This window comes from Orcinus orca, chromosome 11 (genome assembly GCF_937001465.1).
Source record: "Orcinus orca chromosome 11, mOrcOrc1.1, whole genome shotgun sequence".
NCBI classification, from domain to species: domain Eukaryota; kingdom Metazoa; phylum Chordata; class Mammalia; order Artiodactyla; family Delphinidae; genus Orcinus; species Orcinus orca.
In genome coordinates this window covers 14,557,733-14,573,360 of record NC_064569.1, presented here as the reverse complement: position 1 = coordinate 14,573,360, position 15,628 = coordinate 14,557,733, and the positions used below count along the sequence as shown (strand labels likewise).

General features: G+C 36.8%; 1 protein-coding gene across 11 annotated transcripts in view; it reads right to left on the bottom strand.

Moving 5' to 3' along the window:
* PIK3C2G (phosphatidylinositol-4-phosphate 3-kinase catalytic subunit type 2 gamma) overlaps positions 1–15,628 on the bottom strand; it is a 365,719-nt gene that overhangs the window by 275,752 nt on the left and 74,339 nt on the right. For 10 of the 11 annotated variants that reach the window (XM_033430304.2, XM_049695083.1, XM_033430311.2 and 7 more), the window contains exons 9-10: positions 8,195–8,317; positions 4,145–4,178 (exon numbers count right to left, since the gene is read on the bottom strand). In XM_033430304.2, the coding sequence (XP_033286195.1) occupies positions 4,145–4,178; positions 8,195–8,317 (157 nt within the window). The remainder of the gene's footprint in view (positions 1–4,144; positions 4,179–8,194; positions 8,318–15,628) is intronic. The other variant, XM_049695084.1, reaches the window with a different exon arrangement.

The window sequence follows — 15,628 nt, the reverse complement described above, 5'->3', positions numbered from 1 at the left end:
GTTAGATGAGAGTGACGCAGAAAACCCTGCCAAAGATACGACCTGAACGTTCCCTTTTCCATCCTGGGCCAGAAATATGTACTGATATGCCGAATTTTAGATATTTCTACTTTTCCGACGCCTTGTCCTGGAAAAATGAAACGAAACGGCAGTACAGCCCATGCGGGGAAGTCAGAGGGGAGAAACCGTGTCATCGCCGGCTCCCATGCAGGTAGCTGGGCGCAGGGCTGAGGAGGAGAGCGGCCCCTCGAGGCGGCCCTCAGAGGGTCCGCCTTCGGTCCGGAGGCCTGAAGGCCGTGTCCCGGAGCGTCCAGACAGCTCCTCGGCCTTCGGGCGGGACCGCCGGGTGGGTGATGCGGCCGAGGCGGAGGGATGCGCGGGGCCCGCCTGTGGAGGGAACGGCCGCGCCCGCTCAAGGTGTAGCGGCTAGAGATGCTCGCCGTCCGCCCATGGATGCAGCTCCAGAAGTCGGCCTGCATCCGAGCTCAGTCTCGTGATTCCGCACAGCCTCCGTTTCCCGCGAGACCCGGGCGGGTCGGCTTCAACGGGCCGCCTTCCCCCCAGCAGGGCTGTGCTGAATTTCCAGACGCCTGGCAGGTGTTAGCTGATGCTGTTGGAGCTTTCTATAGCGCTGGTCACAGACGGACGGACGATTTTATTAAACTTCAACTCCGAGCTTGGTGAGTCCCAGGCCAGTTAGTACTTCCGGTTCACGACTCGGGGGGGTCAAAGGGCGGTTCTTTCCAGGGAGGCGTTCGCGTGGTAGTGGGAGTGTCTGATGAGGAAGATGTGCCGCGTGGCCTTGGCTGCGTAGTGGTCCAGCCTGAACACCAGTTCTTCTTCTCCAGATTGCAGGCTCTTCTTCCACAGGTTGAGCAAGGCTAGTGGTGCTGACCTCTCCCAGGTGCGGCCCTCGACGCCAGGCCCGGGGCGGGGCTCCACTGCCCAGCCCCGCTCCCAACCCCGCGGGAGACTGGGCCACGTGCAGCTCCGAGTCCCCCAGGGGCCACAGCCCAGGAGAGCGAGGTGGCCGAACCCTGGGAAGCTGAGGAGACGTTGAGAGAACAAGTAAGCACATCCTTAAAACTTATGTTCCTAAGATCTGTTTTTTTTTAATTCACATAATGTGTTTATTCACTGTACCATATTTAAAGGTTTTCATATTTTAAGTTATAGAAACGGAAATGTCCATTAAGATTAGGAACGGAACAGGTCACAGATTTGGCGTAGTCATGTTCAGTGTCAAATCACACAGTACTGCTGTTTTTTCAAACACGTGCACTTTCTCGTAAGTAGTTTACAAGCATAAATTGCTTTTTGGTTCCTAGTTGGTTTGAAAAGAAAATAGCAGGAAGAGCTTTATGTTTCCTCCAACAGTCTGCAGTGTTCCAGTGCCCAGGCGTTTGGATACTCAGGAAAGAGGCCAGCTTCATCATGGAGCTTCTTCCCACATCCTGTCCCTCAGTAGCTCTGCCCCTAATTAAACATGTTTTGTTGTTCAACACAGTTATTATAAATTTGTACAAAATTCATGAGATGGCCAAATTTTCCTTATTTGCTGTATTTCTAAAATTGTGTCCTTTGTTGAAACAGCCTGAGGTGACAAGCAGAGTAAAAGAGCTGTAATTAAAATTCTCTGAGAAATCAGCAGTAGCAATTAATGAAACAGAAGAGTAAAGCAGCATAAAAATAGTCTTTAAAGAGGCCTCCTCAAACTCTGGAGGCCAACCAACAGGGATTCTCCTGAACAACAGGAGGCAGAGAATTATAAATTTATAGAAACATCTTGTTTCTCCAGTCCCCAGATTGTGCTGTTGGTACTCTGAAGCAGGAAGCACCAACTTCTCGTTAATAATTCCCAATCTTGTGCAAATGAATACACAAATCATAAACTTGAGTGAGAGATCTCATTAATTCAAGCTCCAGCACACATTTTGGAGAATCTTAATTATTTGGATAATTACTCAAACTCTACTCTTACTTTTTGTGCTGAAATACAATTTTAGGTTATAATTTGCATCTTTGAGGTAGTATAGGGATGTGTGCTTATGCATTATGCTTTACTTCCAGTACTCTGGGTGAAAAATGCATTTCAGGTATCATCAGAAATGTATTAAGGACTCAAAGTACTGGGCTTGGTGGTGAAATATGGAGAAATAATACTTATCACACCTGATTTTGCAATGAGAAAAGAGTTATAGTTATCAGGAAATAAAGAAACAATGACAATATATAGGCAATTAAAATGCATTAATTAGAATCTGTTTTGGTTTTTTTGGAAATGAAGTGGTAAGAGTACATGACTTTATTCTAGTGTACATTTGAAAGGAAAATGGTCTCTATAGCGTTACTGTTTGTCACATCCTACATCCAATGCTTCTTGTGTCCAATGAAGGCTGTACTTTCCTTGCAGACATGGTCTGCATTAAAATCTGGGGTTTTTTTCATGTTCCAAAAAAAACTTTGTTCACACGAACAGGCAGCGTGCCAGATTTGTTCACCACTGGTGTAGAGCACAGGTATGATCAAACCTGTCAGCTTCAAGGTATATTGAGGTTAATCAATAAGAATATTAAGTATAAGAATCATCAATAATAGTGGCTTATTGTTGGATCAACATTTTGTGTAAAGAGTGTTCTAGAATTTTATTTCAGAATACCCGAATAGAAAGCAACTGCATGTATATGCTGGCAAATGTTCATTTCATTTTGCTGTCATTTCAGCAAACGCTTTCTTTCTGCTCCATAAACTGCTGTAAGGTGCTTCTACATAATAAAATATTAGAAAAAAATATATTTATCTTGCAGAATGAGAATTCTGATTTATCAAAAGCTTATGAGAGCTGTGGATGGGAATTTTTAATCCATAGAATTAATTCCTTCTCTGTGATGACTTAGCATAGAATATAAGTCCCTGGGAACATTTCTGTGCAGTTTTGTGAGATCTCATATCCCAACCCCTGAGGAACATGGGATGAGGGGATTTTATTCCAGCATTCCTAATAGAAAGGAAGAAAGGGCCAGTTTCATATAGGCATACCTCCAGCTTGTTCACTCCGCACTTTCACTTGGACTCTGTGTTAGAAACATTGTTAGGGGGTGTCTATCTCTCCCCTTATTCTGTGGTGTTCTGGAGTTTTATGAATGCCTAGATTTTTGCATTAGCACAGATTTTTTTGTCCCATATCCTTTGCTGTCTCATTTTCCTCTATGATGTGAAGTGGGGGAGTTCTTCCCATGTAATTGAATGTCTTCTTTTGAGTGGTGGGAATAGAGTTGAGGGGCTATCGCTCTGTACATAACTTTCTACTGAAAACCACTAAGGGTGTGGAGGGCAGATTGGGGTTATCATTTGTGCTTCACTGTCACCTTTGAATCCAGGGGTGTTAGTTGAACATCTGTGAGTCAGACCATTTCCTTAAAGATACTCATAAGTGTTCATAAGCCAAATACCATCTGCCTGTGCAAACAAGAACAACCCTGACCACACCCTGCACTTTACATAGTATCCTATCTTTTATGCATATTAGGAAGACTGAGGATCAAAAAGTTTACTTCTTTACGATCAGAGTCAAAAAGTGGGCAGAGTGGGGATTCAAAACCAGTTCTGCCTGATTCCTCTACACCACACTGTCACAGTCTGCTCTTTTCTACAGAGGCAAAGTCCTCCTGTGGCTTGCAGTTTTGTAGGCTCAGAGCTTCTGTGAATACTAATTATTCCAGAACCAATCCTCCTACCTGTTATGTTAAATTGGTCTTTCAAATAGAACTTGAATTTAAATTTGAAATTTGTGACTTTGAAGAAAGACATCTGCTGGCATTTCTGACTTCTCTTCAAGATATAATTAGCTAAATAAAATTTTATCGTTTCTTGGAATTGTTGTAAGGATATTTTCAGTATTCCTTTAATTTTTATAGCTCTCTTGACTTTCCCTATTTTTAAAAAACCTCAGGCCAAAAGTTTAGGGAGTGTGGATTTTTATTCACTTGCAGAATAATCACTTCCATCAGTAAATAAAGTTTTAACAAAGCATTTTTTCCCTCAAAAGTATTCTTTTGGTGTGTGTTATAATATTTGGAGAAAAATTGAAAAATATAAATTATTTTTGGTTTTATAATTTGTTTAGTATGCATGTATGTTTTACCTTTTGCTGAAGTTTCTGAATTTTGATGAAAATTCTGAAAAAGAAAAACAGGTCCAAAGATACACTTGTTATTCAGAAAACAAATTTAGGAAACCAAACCAATAATATACAAAGTCTACATACAGAAATTTCTCTGGCATGATAAAAAGAAAATGTATTTATTGGTGTCATATATCAATGTTGCTTACTAAACAGAGGAAATCTAAATTGTAAAATGAAAGAAAAGCCTTCTGACTGTTGTAATCAGCAATCTAGGTTATTTGATTCAGAAAAAAAAAAAAGAAATCTTTAGCATAAGCTCAGCCTTTTTTTTACTATTATTAGAACAGTTCTACAGATATAGCCTAAACTCAATCCCCCTTCCACAGCAGTGACTAAACTTTTAATATAAAAGATTTGTAATTCTCTTTGTTTAGTGTGTTCAGTTCTTATTTTAGCTGTCACTTCAGATACAAGCTTTGGGCAGCACAGAAAGAAGGCTGGATGGAAGGGTGCAAAATCATACAGATTCACTATATAGTTTCCTTTACTTTTTAGGGTTAAAAAAATGATAGTCAAACACTTGAGATCATATCCTGAATTTTAAAAAAATACTGTCTGAAATTTTTGTTGTCATTTAAGTTCATATACATTAGCTTGGTGGTTTTATTTGTTTGCTTGTTTGTTTATGTTTATCTCTATTGTAGGCCTGGAATTACTTTAGTGGTTTAGTATTTACTGGTTATAACTTTATTATCATGAAAACTGTATAAGGTAGGTGATTCACAGGTTCATTAGAAATGACGTTTCAGTCCAAAAGCAAATTCAGTTTTCTAATAAGATCCATTTTAATTGACACTAAATTTTTTTAATATTTTGCTTTGACAAGTTTGCTTTTAAGGAAATCCAATTAATGAAAAGCTGGATTTTCAAACAAATAAACTAGGGAATAATCATTTTCCTGTAACAAAGAACTTGCTACAGTATTCCTTTTAGAGAGAAAACACTTCTGTAGTGTTTAGAATGTAATTAAATTTACATACAACTTTTCACTTAAAAGCATCATTCACATGAACCTTTTCAGAAGCATTTCTCTTAGGTAAAATATTTCATCTGAGCATAGTTTCAACCACTGGGTTTAACAACTACACATAAGATCTTTACCCCAGCCATGTGGGTGAGACTATTAAACATGTCAGCATGACTTAACTAGAAGTCAGTTTATTCAGAAATGTAAACTAGTATTTTAAGATCACCATGACATCCACCTACAGCACAATGCGTAAGACCGTATTTTTTATTTTGTAGTTCATTTATTGTGTATTTAATGGAAATATGTGAGCTTCTGGAATATAATTCTGAAGGATGGAAAATTGTTTACAGTGCTGAGTGGGAGAATGCAGTAGACAGAGTACAACTGCATTTGTGATACAATTTTTCATTTTGCCAAAACTTACATTTAATAAATACTTAATTACTTCCACGTATGGCTGGAAATAGTCTCTTACCAAAAAATGCAGCCAAGAAAAAAGGAAAGCTTCTGAATTTTGAGTTTGTTGGCAGAAGACATATTTCTCAGTATTTCTTTAATCTTAGGTTTATGGTGGGTGGATAGATTGAACGACTTTGGCATTATTAGCCACAGTTGGTTAATGAACAAATTCTGTAAAAGGTACTTATTATTCGTGCCAATTTTCTTGTATAGGTGGGCCTATAGTTAAGATAGGATGGAAAAATGGATGGAGAAAAAATCTGAATGATGTGAGATATGTGAACTTTTAAAGTGTCCTCAAAATAAGTAGAATCTGGAGTAGACATTTATTTGGAGATATTGAACTATTTACTTTGGCCATTGACATATATGGAATAAAACTATTAATTGTCAACTTTTTTCTTCATTTCTATGCATGAATAATCACATACAATTTACTGCTCATAAGTATATAAGAAATGTGCAGTGTGAATATGAGCTTCTCTTGATAATTATAATTGTTCATAGCTTTCCTAGGAAATATCAATACTTAGTTTCTCCTTGAAGGATTCTTTTGGCTTCAGATATATTGAAAGTTTGATATTTCTGAGAAAATTGTCATTTTCATTCTTTTAGGGAGTTTCAGAAAATGAATGTTTAAAGGTAAAGCTTTTTATAGCTAGTACTAGTTTAACAGCATTTGAAGTGCTTCATCCTAAAATTAGATTTTCCTCCTTCTTTGATCAGTTTGTTTCTACTGATTCACCAAGAGCAGGACATAAAAATTGAAGAACAACCAAGTGGTCTTAACAGATGGAAAGACATGTGTGCACATTTATACAGCTGGTCTCCTACTCTAGCAAAGGCTCATATTTGTTGTGAAGCTGGCTGTAACCAATGGCCCTGAGATAGGAGGGTCCTAAGTGGTGCTTGTGTGAGTTAAAACTTTCATCTTGTCCTCATGAGGAAGAGTCTAAAAAACTACCACCAGCATCATCCCTACAACTTCCAGTAATAATAATGATGATTCTCATTCAAGATGCACTATCATCTGGCCCCCTTTATTAATATTATTTCTAATATCAAAAGAACCCTTCAAATTCTGTTTTCTTTTTTGTTTTAGAGATGAGGAAAACTGAAACTTAGAGAAATGAATTAATTTTCCAAAGGATATTCATCTAGAAAGTTGTAGATCTTGAATTCAAATCATCTTTGTGTGACCCTATGCTCTTTGTGTTTTATTATCAGCTCTAGGTATTTGTAATATCTCCAAAATGTGATAATCTAAGAGAAACGAATGCCTTGTTGAAAGTTAATTCTCACTACCTTGGTATCCTGGCTTAACTTCAAGTGTTGGAAAATCTTTTGGTGGTATAACTCTTTTGCTTCTTAGTTATCACTATCACTGTTCATGTAATGCAAATAAGGTAATTAAATTTCTATATTCATTATTACATCTAATCACAAAACCCCACAATTCTAATTATAATAAGACATAGGAAGCCCAACATTAAGAAATTACTGATTTTTATCAGTCATCTATTTGAAAAAATAAGCATGGCGATTTATATATATTAGTATAATTGTCTACTTTCTAAATATATCTTTTTGAAATTTCAAGGCTGACACATTCAAGGTAATATAATCTCTGCTTTTCCTATCCATCCAGATAATGAATGAATGCAATCACTCTCTCATGAAGTTTCATATGTACTGGAGTGTGTATAGAGGCCTGGATTCAAATCTCTGTTTTGCCACTTATTAATCCTCTGTACACAAGCACTCTAAGCATCAGATTTTAATTCTAAAATGAACTTTAAAATACCAACTTCAAGGTATTGCTGTGAGGATGAATTGAAATAAAATAAAAATGAAGTGAAATTAAGTAATATGTAAATGAAACTATTATTGCAATGCACTATCAAGTATTAGTTATTATTATCAGCAGCATCATATCTTTTGGCTTTATCACGTGCTAAACTAATAACAAGATTGAATGATTTGTTGTAACCAGATGTCCTAATCTTTTTCTTGGGCAATAATCACACGTAATCTACATCATATTTCTGAGATTTAAAAAACCAATCACATAGTACTCATTTTTTAAACTGAAAAACCAGGAAATCATCACAGAATGTGAGATCATAGAAGCAGTGTGCCTTGAAGATTCAGCAAAGAATACCACGTGAACTGATCTCTTCTTTCCTGCATATGTGCTTGTCCATGCAAGCATGGGTGCTTACATCTGCATACTCTGGTGTGCATGAGAGCCATTAATAGACTATACAAACGCTTGCCTGTGAATGTTATTATATAAGCATATTCATCTAGGTAGGATTGTAGAGTTGATTTCAGTCTCACTTGAAGGTTATATTGTAGTTACACTTCAAAGGTATAAGAAATTTCCTTTTAATTTAACTAAATCCTTTTGGTATAATAGAATTAAGTTTCCATTACCCGCAAATGATTGAAATGTACATGTACCCACACACACTCACACACCACATATATGCTAGTTAGTCAAAAGTCTTTCACTCTCCTTAATTAATTATTGAACATAGGTTTAAAATAATTACTGTGTAATAAATGACTGTATTTACCTCTGCTTTTCTCTGAAGAATAAGATTTAGTTCATTTACAGCATCTGTAATTTGTTTGGTCTCCACGCATCCCAGAACAATGCATATATTTTTAACATCGTCAATAATATTATCCAGATTTTGCTGTAGATGAAAAGATTGACATCTTACAACTTATTGCAATCAAGGGGACACTAATTTATCTTTAAACTACCTCTCTTTCACTCCATAATATTTTAATGTATTTTATCTGTATCATTAATATTGTTGGCTTTTCAAAACACATCAGCTCTGTCAATTCCAGAATCACAGTCATTCCAATGGAGGATTTCAAAATGGAGTTTATTTCAAAAGAGGTGCAGTATGTAGGAGGTGATCAGCTTTCTGGGAGAGAGGTATGAAAGATCTCATTCTGTAGATCTTTCTCTCATAAGAAGCAAAAGCTCTAAGTTGCTGGTTTATGATACTAGAAAAAATGATGATACTAGAAGAGATAGAAATCCTCTGTGACCCTGACCCCAGGCAAAAATCTCTTGCTTTTTGAGCAGGGGAGCAAAAGCAAAACCTTTCTGGGGGAGAGGTAGGACATGGGTTAAGATCCTTTGCTGATGAGAGAATGGTAGAAGCAGAAACCTTTTGCTCCTGGGGTAGGGGTAGGAGACCTGTCTTGAGTCCAGGATCCTACATGGATACCAATCAGCAGTCAGAAACCACGGAGGAGGGGCAGAAAACTCTCTCCTGTACAAGACTAAGTGCAGATATAAGGGACAGTTTGGCTGCCAGAAAGTTCCATTCTTGAGGCAGAAATGCTAAGAAAGTTCCAATCTTGAGGCTCAAAAACAGTCTGCCTAAGGCTGTGGTTGATCATTACCACAGAACTCCCTTTACCCTACTACAAAAATGAGTCTATTTTGAATAATAGACAAGAGCAAAGCACTGCTAGGGGAGAGACAAAAAAGTATTGCAAGAGATCTTCTCTGCGGCATAGGCAATCAGGGACTGTTGAAAGCTGAGGGTGAAGCAGGAACAGAGAAAAAGTCGCTAGTACTGCAGGCCCCCTATATAAGTACAGGTAATAGTAACTAATCACTGGAGGAGTTTGAAGCCTGATGTGCCCTGATGATAATGATAGCAACAACAAAACACAAAGCTCAAATCTTGACTAGATTTATCAACTTTACATAATAAAAGCATAACAGAATGTATAACCCAGACGTTAGAACAATCAGACAAGGACCTTTAGTAACTATGATTAGGATATTACAGGATCTAGTGGAAAATGTGGATGACATGCATGAACACGTGGGGAATTTCAGCAGAGATATGGAAACTACAAGAGTCAAATGGAAACCATAGAAATATAAAAATATATTTGGTATTAGAGATGGGGAATTCTTTCAATGAACTCATCAGTAGATTGAACACAGCTAAGGAAAGTATCAGTGAAATTGAAGATAGGTCAAGAGAAATGATCCTAACCAAAACCAAAGGGGAAAAAGAGTGGGAATAAAAACCAGAACATACCATCTAATACCTGTCAGAGTCATACATGCATTTGGAGTTCTGGAAAGATAAGAATGGGGCAGAGAGATATTTAAAGAGATGATGGCCAACATATCAGAATTTGTGGGATGCCACTAAAATTTAGAGGCAAATTTATGGCTTTAAAATTTGAATAATTCTATGTCAAAGAAATTGAAATTATAATAAAATCCTTCTTATAAGGAAAACTCCAAACAGATGGTTTCGTTGGTGATTTTTATCAAATATTTAAGGAAGAAATAAAACCAAATCTACTCAAATTATTTCAGAATACAGAGTCAGAGGGTATATTTCTCAACTTATTTTATAAAGCCAGCATTACTCCAATGTTAAAATCAAGCCACAACATTATAAGAAAAGTATAGACTGATGTCTCTCATAAATACAGATGCAAATATCCTTAACAAAATATTAGCTAATTGAAGCCAGAAATATGTAGAAAGGGTTCTAAATTGTTACAAAGTGTGGTTTATGCCAGTAATGCAAGGATATTTTTAAAATTTGAGAAGAATAAATGAAAAAAATCATATGTCCATCTGTATAGATACAGAAAAAGCATTTGATAAAATTCATCACCCAGTTATGGTATAAACTCTTAGCTAATTAGGAGTAGAAGGAAACTTCTTCAACCTAGCAAGGATCAACTGACTTCATGCCATAACCATGTAACTTCCAAATAACATCATACTCAGTGGTGAAAGACTAACTTTCTAAGTTTAGCAAGAAGGCAAGGATTCTGCTCTTACCACTTGTCACTTCTAGTAAAATTCTACTGGAGATCAGATAAAAGAAATACATATTGAGAGAAAGTAAATCTTTAGTTCCATGATGTCTAGGATGGCAGGGTTTTTACTTCAGGTAAGTAATGGGGCACTTTTTTTGTAACAGAAATGTTTTATATCTTGTTTTTCATGGTTGTTATATATGTATATACATTTTCAAAACTAGTCAAAGTATACAGTTTACATGAGTGTATTTTATTTTATATATATAAATTAAACTTCAAGAAAGTTGATTTAATAAATATGACATCATAATGAAAGTAAGATAGAAAGTATACAGTTTGATGTTATGTTTAAAAAGAGTAAAGAATTATGAAGGTATTAGTAGTCAGCAAAATAAAACTGAAATAATATCTCATTACATATACCTCATGTAGGCAAAATTTTTAAAAGTTGGACTATACCATACATTGGTGAGAAAATAAAGCAACGGGAACTCTTATATATTGTGAAATGGGTATGACCAAATTAAATGTTTGGTATTACCTTGTAAGTCTATGGCCCTGGTTATGTACCCTAGAAAACCCCCTGAGATTAGCTTGAATGTACATCAACAGTAGAATAGATAAGTTGAAGTTTGCTAATCTAATTGAGTAATGTACAGTAATGAAAATAATTCAAAAGCATATATAGAATAATGTAGATAGATCACAAAAACTATATTGAGTGAAAAATACGGGGCACAAAAAGTACATATAGTTTGATTCCATGTAGGTACATTAAAAAGGAAACCTAAACCTTAAACAGGCATACCTCATTTTATTATGTTTCACTTTATTGCACTTTGCAGATATTGCATTTTTTTACAAATGAAAAGTTCGTGGCAACCCTGCATTGAGCAAGTCTATTGGTGCCATTTTTCCAACAGTATTTGCTCACTTCATGTTCCTGTGTCACATTTTGGTAATTCTTGCAATATTTCAAACTTTTCATTGTTGTATTTGTTATGGTGACCTGTGATCAGTAATCTTTTTTTTTTTTTTTTTGTGGTATGCGGGCCTCTCACTGTTGTGGCCTCTCCTGTGGCTGAGCACAGGCTCCGGATGGGCAGGCTCAGCGGCCATGGCTCATGGGCCTAGCCGCCCCATGGCATGTTGGATCTTTCCGGACTGGGGCATGAACCCGTGTCCCCTGCATCGGCAGGCGGACTCTCAACCACTGCGCCACCAGGGAAGCCCTGTGATCAGTAATCTTTGATGTTACTATTGTAATTGTTTTGGGGCACCATGAACCTCACCCATATAAGATGGCAAACTTAATCTATACATACTGTTTTGCCTGCTCTGCTTACTGGCTGTTCCCCTATCTGTCTCCCTCTCCTTGGGCCACCCTCTTCCCTGAGACACAAAACTTTTGAAATTACGCCAATTAATAACCTTATAATAGCCTCTAAGTGTTCACGTGAAAGGGAGAGTTGCATATCTCCCACCTTAAATCAAAAGCTAGAAATGATTATGCTTAGTGAGGATATCATTTGACATTAAGCATGTCGAAGGGGAGACACGCCAGAAGATAGGTCTCTTGCACCAAACAGTTAGCCAAGTTGTAAATGCAAAGGAAAAGTGCTTGAAGGAAATTAAAAGTGCTACTCCAGTGAACATAGGGATGATAAGAAATCGAAACAGCCTTACAGCTGACATGAAGAAAGTTGCAGTGGTCTGGATAGAAGATCAAACCAGCCACAGCATTCCCTTAAGCCAAAGCTTAATCCAGAACAAGGCCCTAACTCTTCAATTCTAAGAAAGCTAAGAGAGGTGAGGAAGTTTCAGAAAAAGAGTTTGAAGCTAGCAGAGCTTGGTTCATGAAGTTTAAGGAAAGAAGTCTCTATAGCATAAAGGTACAAGATGAAGCAGCATTGCTGATGTAGAAGCTGCAGCAAGGTATCCAGAAGATCTAGTTAAGGTAATTAATGAAGGTAGCTACACTAAACAACAGATTTTCAATGTATGTAGACAAAACAGCCTTCTCTTGGAAAAAGAAGCCACATAGGACTTTCATGGCTAAAGAGGAGAAGTCAATGCCTGGTTTCAAAGCTTCAAAGGACAGGCTGACTCTCGTTTGGGGCTAATGCAGTTGGTGACTTTAAGTTGAACCCAGTGCTCATTTACCATGCTGAACATCCTAGGACCCTTAGGAATTATGCAAAATCTACTCTGCCTGTGCTCTATAAATGGCACAAAAAAGCTTGGATGACAGTATATCTATTTACAACATGGTTTACTGAATATTTTAAGCCCACCGTTGAGACCTACTGCTCAGAAAAAGAGATTCCTTTCAAAATATTGATATTATGCATATGGTCAAGAGCTCTGATGAAGATGTACAGTGAGATTAATGTCATTTACATATCTGCTTATACAACATCCATTCTGAAGCCCATGGATCAAGGAGTAATTTTGACTTTTAAGTCTATTATTTAAGAAATGCGTTCTGTAAGTTATAGTTGCCATAGATAGTGATTCCTTTGATGGATCTGGGCAAGGTCAATTGAAAACATTCAGGAAAGAATTCACCATTCTAGATGCCCTTAGGAACATTTGTGACTCAAAAGAAAAGGTCAAAATATCAACATTCATAGGATTCCAACATTCATAGGAGTTGGAATCAAGAAGTTGATTCCAACCCTCGCGGATGACTTTGAGGAGTTCAAGACTTAAGTGGAAGAAGTAACGGCAGATGTGGTGGAAACAGCCAGAGCACTAGAAGTAGAAGTGGAGCCTGAAGGTGGGATTAAATTGCTACAATCTCATGATAAAACCTGAACAGATGAGGAGTTGCTTCTTATGGATGAGCCAAGAAAGTGGTTTCTTGAAATGGAATCTACTCCTGGTGAAGATGTTGTGCAGTTTGTTGAAATGACAATGAAGGATTTAGAATATTAAATAAACTTAGTTGATAAAGCAGTGGTAGGGTTTGAGAGGAATTGACTCCAATTTTGAAAGAAGTTCTACTGTGGGTAAAATGCTGTCAAACAGCATTGCATGCCACAGAGAAATTGTTCATGAAAGGAAGAATCAATTAATGTGGCAGACTTCATTGTTGTCTTAAGAAACTGCCACTGCCACTCCAACCTTCAGCAACCACGACCCTGATCAGTCAGCAGCCGTCAACATCAAGGCAGGCTCCTCCATCAGCAAAAAAGATTACAACTCACTGCAGGCTCAGATGATGGTTGACGTTTTTTTAGCAATAAATTATTTTTTAACTAAGGTATGTACATTGTGGAGTTTTTTTGACATAATGCTATTACACACTTAATAGACCACAGTATAGTGTAAACATAACTTTTATATGCACTGGGAAACCAAAAAAATCATGTGACTCATTTTATTGCCATATTTACTTTATAGTGGTGGTGTGGAACTGAATCTGAAATATCTTTGAGGTGCCTGTATTGATAATGGATGCATAGTTTGGTGCTGAAATGGCAAAGAAAAGCTACAACATGGCTTTTCACCAAAGGATATCTCTTATGTAGAAGAAAAGAGATATGAAGTGGTGTAAAAGCAGATCCTATGATATTGGCAATATTTTGTACCACACTTATTGTGTAATAAGATAGTCTGCTTAGTTCTTTAATGGGTATGTGTGTGTATGTGTGTATGTTCTTCGTATATTATATAATTCACTGCACAAATCTTAAATCATCAGATCATGTTATTCTTTTGACAAAAACCTTTAATTCTGTATCTCACTAGGAATGCAGATTATGTTGGTTAGTGATTATCTTCCTTATTGAAGATCTTTCAGTTTTCTTCTTCTTCATGTCTGGCAGTGTTTCAATCTGCCCTTTATTTCTGCTAAGGTAGGTTCCAGTTCTGCAAAGGTGTTTTATTTCCCTTGTAACCTGACTTTTTCTCCTTCATGTCTTTGACTTCTCCTTTTGTGACCTTTCAGCTGGTCCTTGTTACCAATTCATTTCACCCTGTTTTCTTCTTATGATTTTTTTACTCCTTTCCGACCTCTTATATTCTGTTGTGAATGCAAATCAGTTTTGTGACATTTTTCTTCTAGATCCTATACTTTAGTAATAGTGTTAAAAATAACAACTCTAATAGCAATAAAATAACACTTGTACTTATCTTTTCTTGAACATTTTTTATCTTCCAGCCACTATATAATATTAAGCACATTACATCTACTGTTCAGTTAATTTTAAAAAATCATCACATTATTTTATTATCTCCACTCTAGTGATGAATAATATAAACTCAAGGATGGCTGAATAAAAGCTTCCCTAGTGGCAGAGGGTTTGCAAATATGTTTACCTGACTTTGGAATCTCTGCTCCTAAATTCTGTCTTTACTGCCACTCTGATTAAATTATGTTTGATATCAAAACTTCTGAAAATCCAACAATTGATCTGCTTGTTACTAAGAAAGCTTCAGTTCTAAAAAAGTAAATATATATTATCAGATCCCTATGTGCCCCCTTTCTTTCTCCTTATAAATGGAATTTTTGGTCTCTCTCTCGAGGCTAAATATTGTTGGATTTTGGTCTTGAGGAGAGGAAAGTGTGAGTTAAGAATTATTCTGCCTTCCTCATTGAATTACTTATACCTGAATAATAGAGGTGCTATATTTTTCTGATTATCTAGTTGGTACATCCTCTGAGCCATGGGCTTGATGGTAAAGGGTTTGGAGGCTTTTAGCTCATTTCACACCAGGCAGATGTTTCATGAAGCCAAACTACATTTGGAAGCATGAATAGATTTTTCTCAATCCAGATCCATCTGGTTTACAATTAGTTCATCAGTTACTAGATCCTAGTGTAGGTTTGTCATCAGTGGTAGACATTGCTAACTGTCTCTAAAGGTCCTACTTGGCATTTAAATAAAATTTTGGAAACAATGCACTAGAGGCTACTAGGAAAAAGCAACTTTGAATCAGAAGCTGATTCTTCCATCTAGATTGAAATCTGGTTTTACGTTGCTTTGTCCTGTACATACACCACTCTATGTGCATTATGTGAATATTCTGTCTTTCCAACTAGATCATCAGCAATTTCAGAGCATGGTTCTGATTTTGATTTCTGTTGATTCCAGTGAGTAAATAGTTCAGTAATTTGTACTAAGTAAACATTAAGTAATACCTTAGGGGAAAATTCTTTCTCTTTCTTCTATTCTTAATTT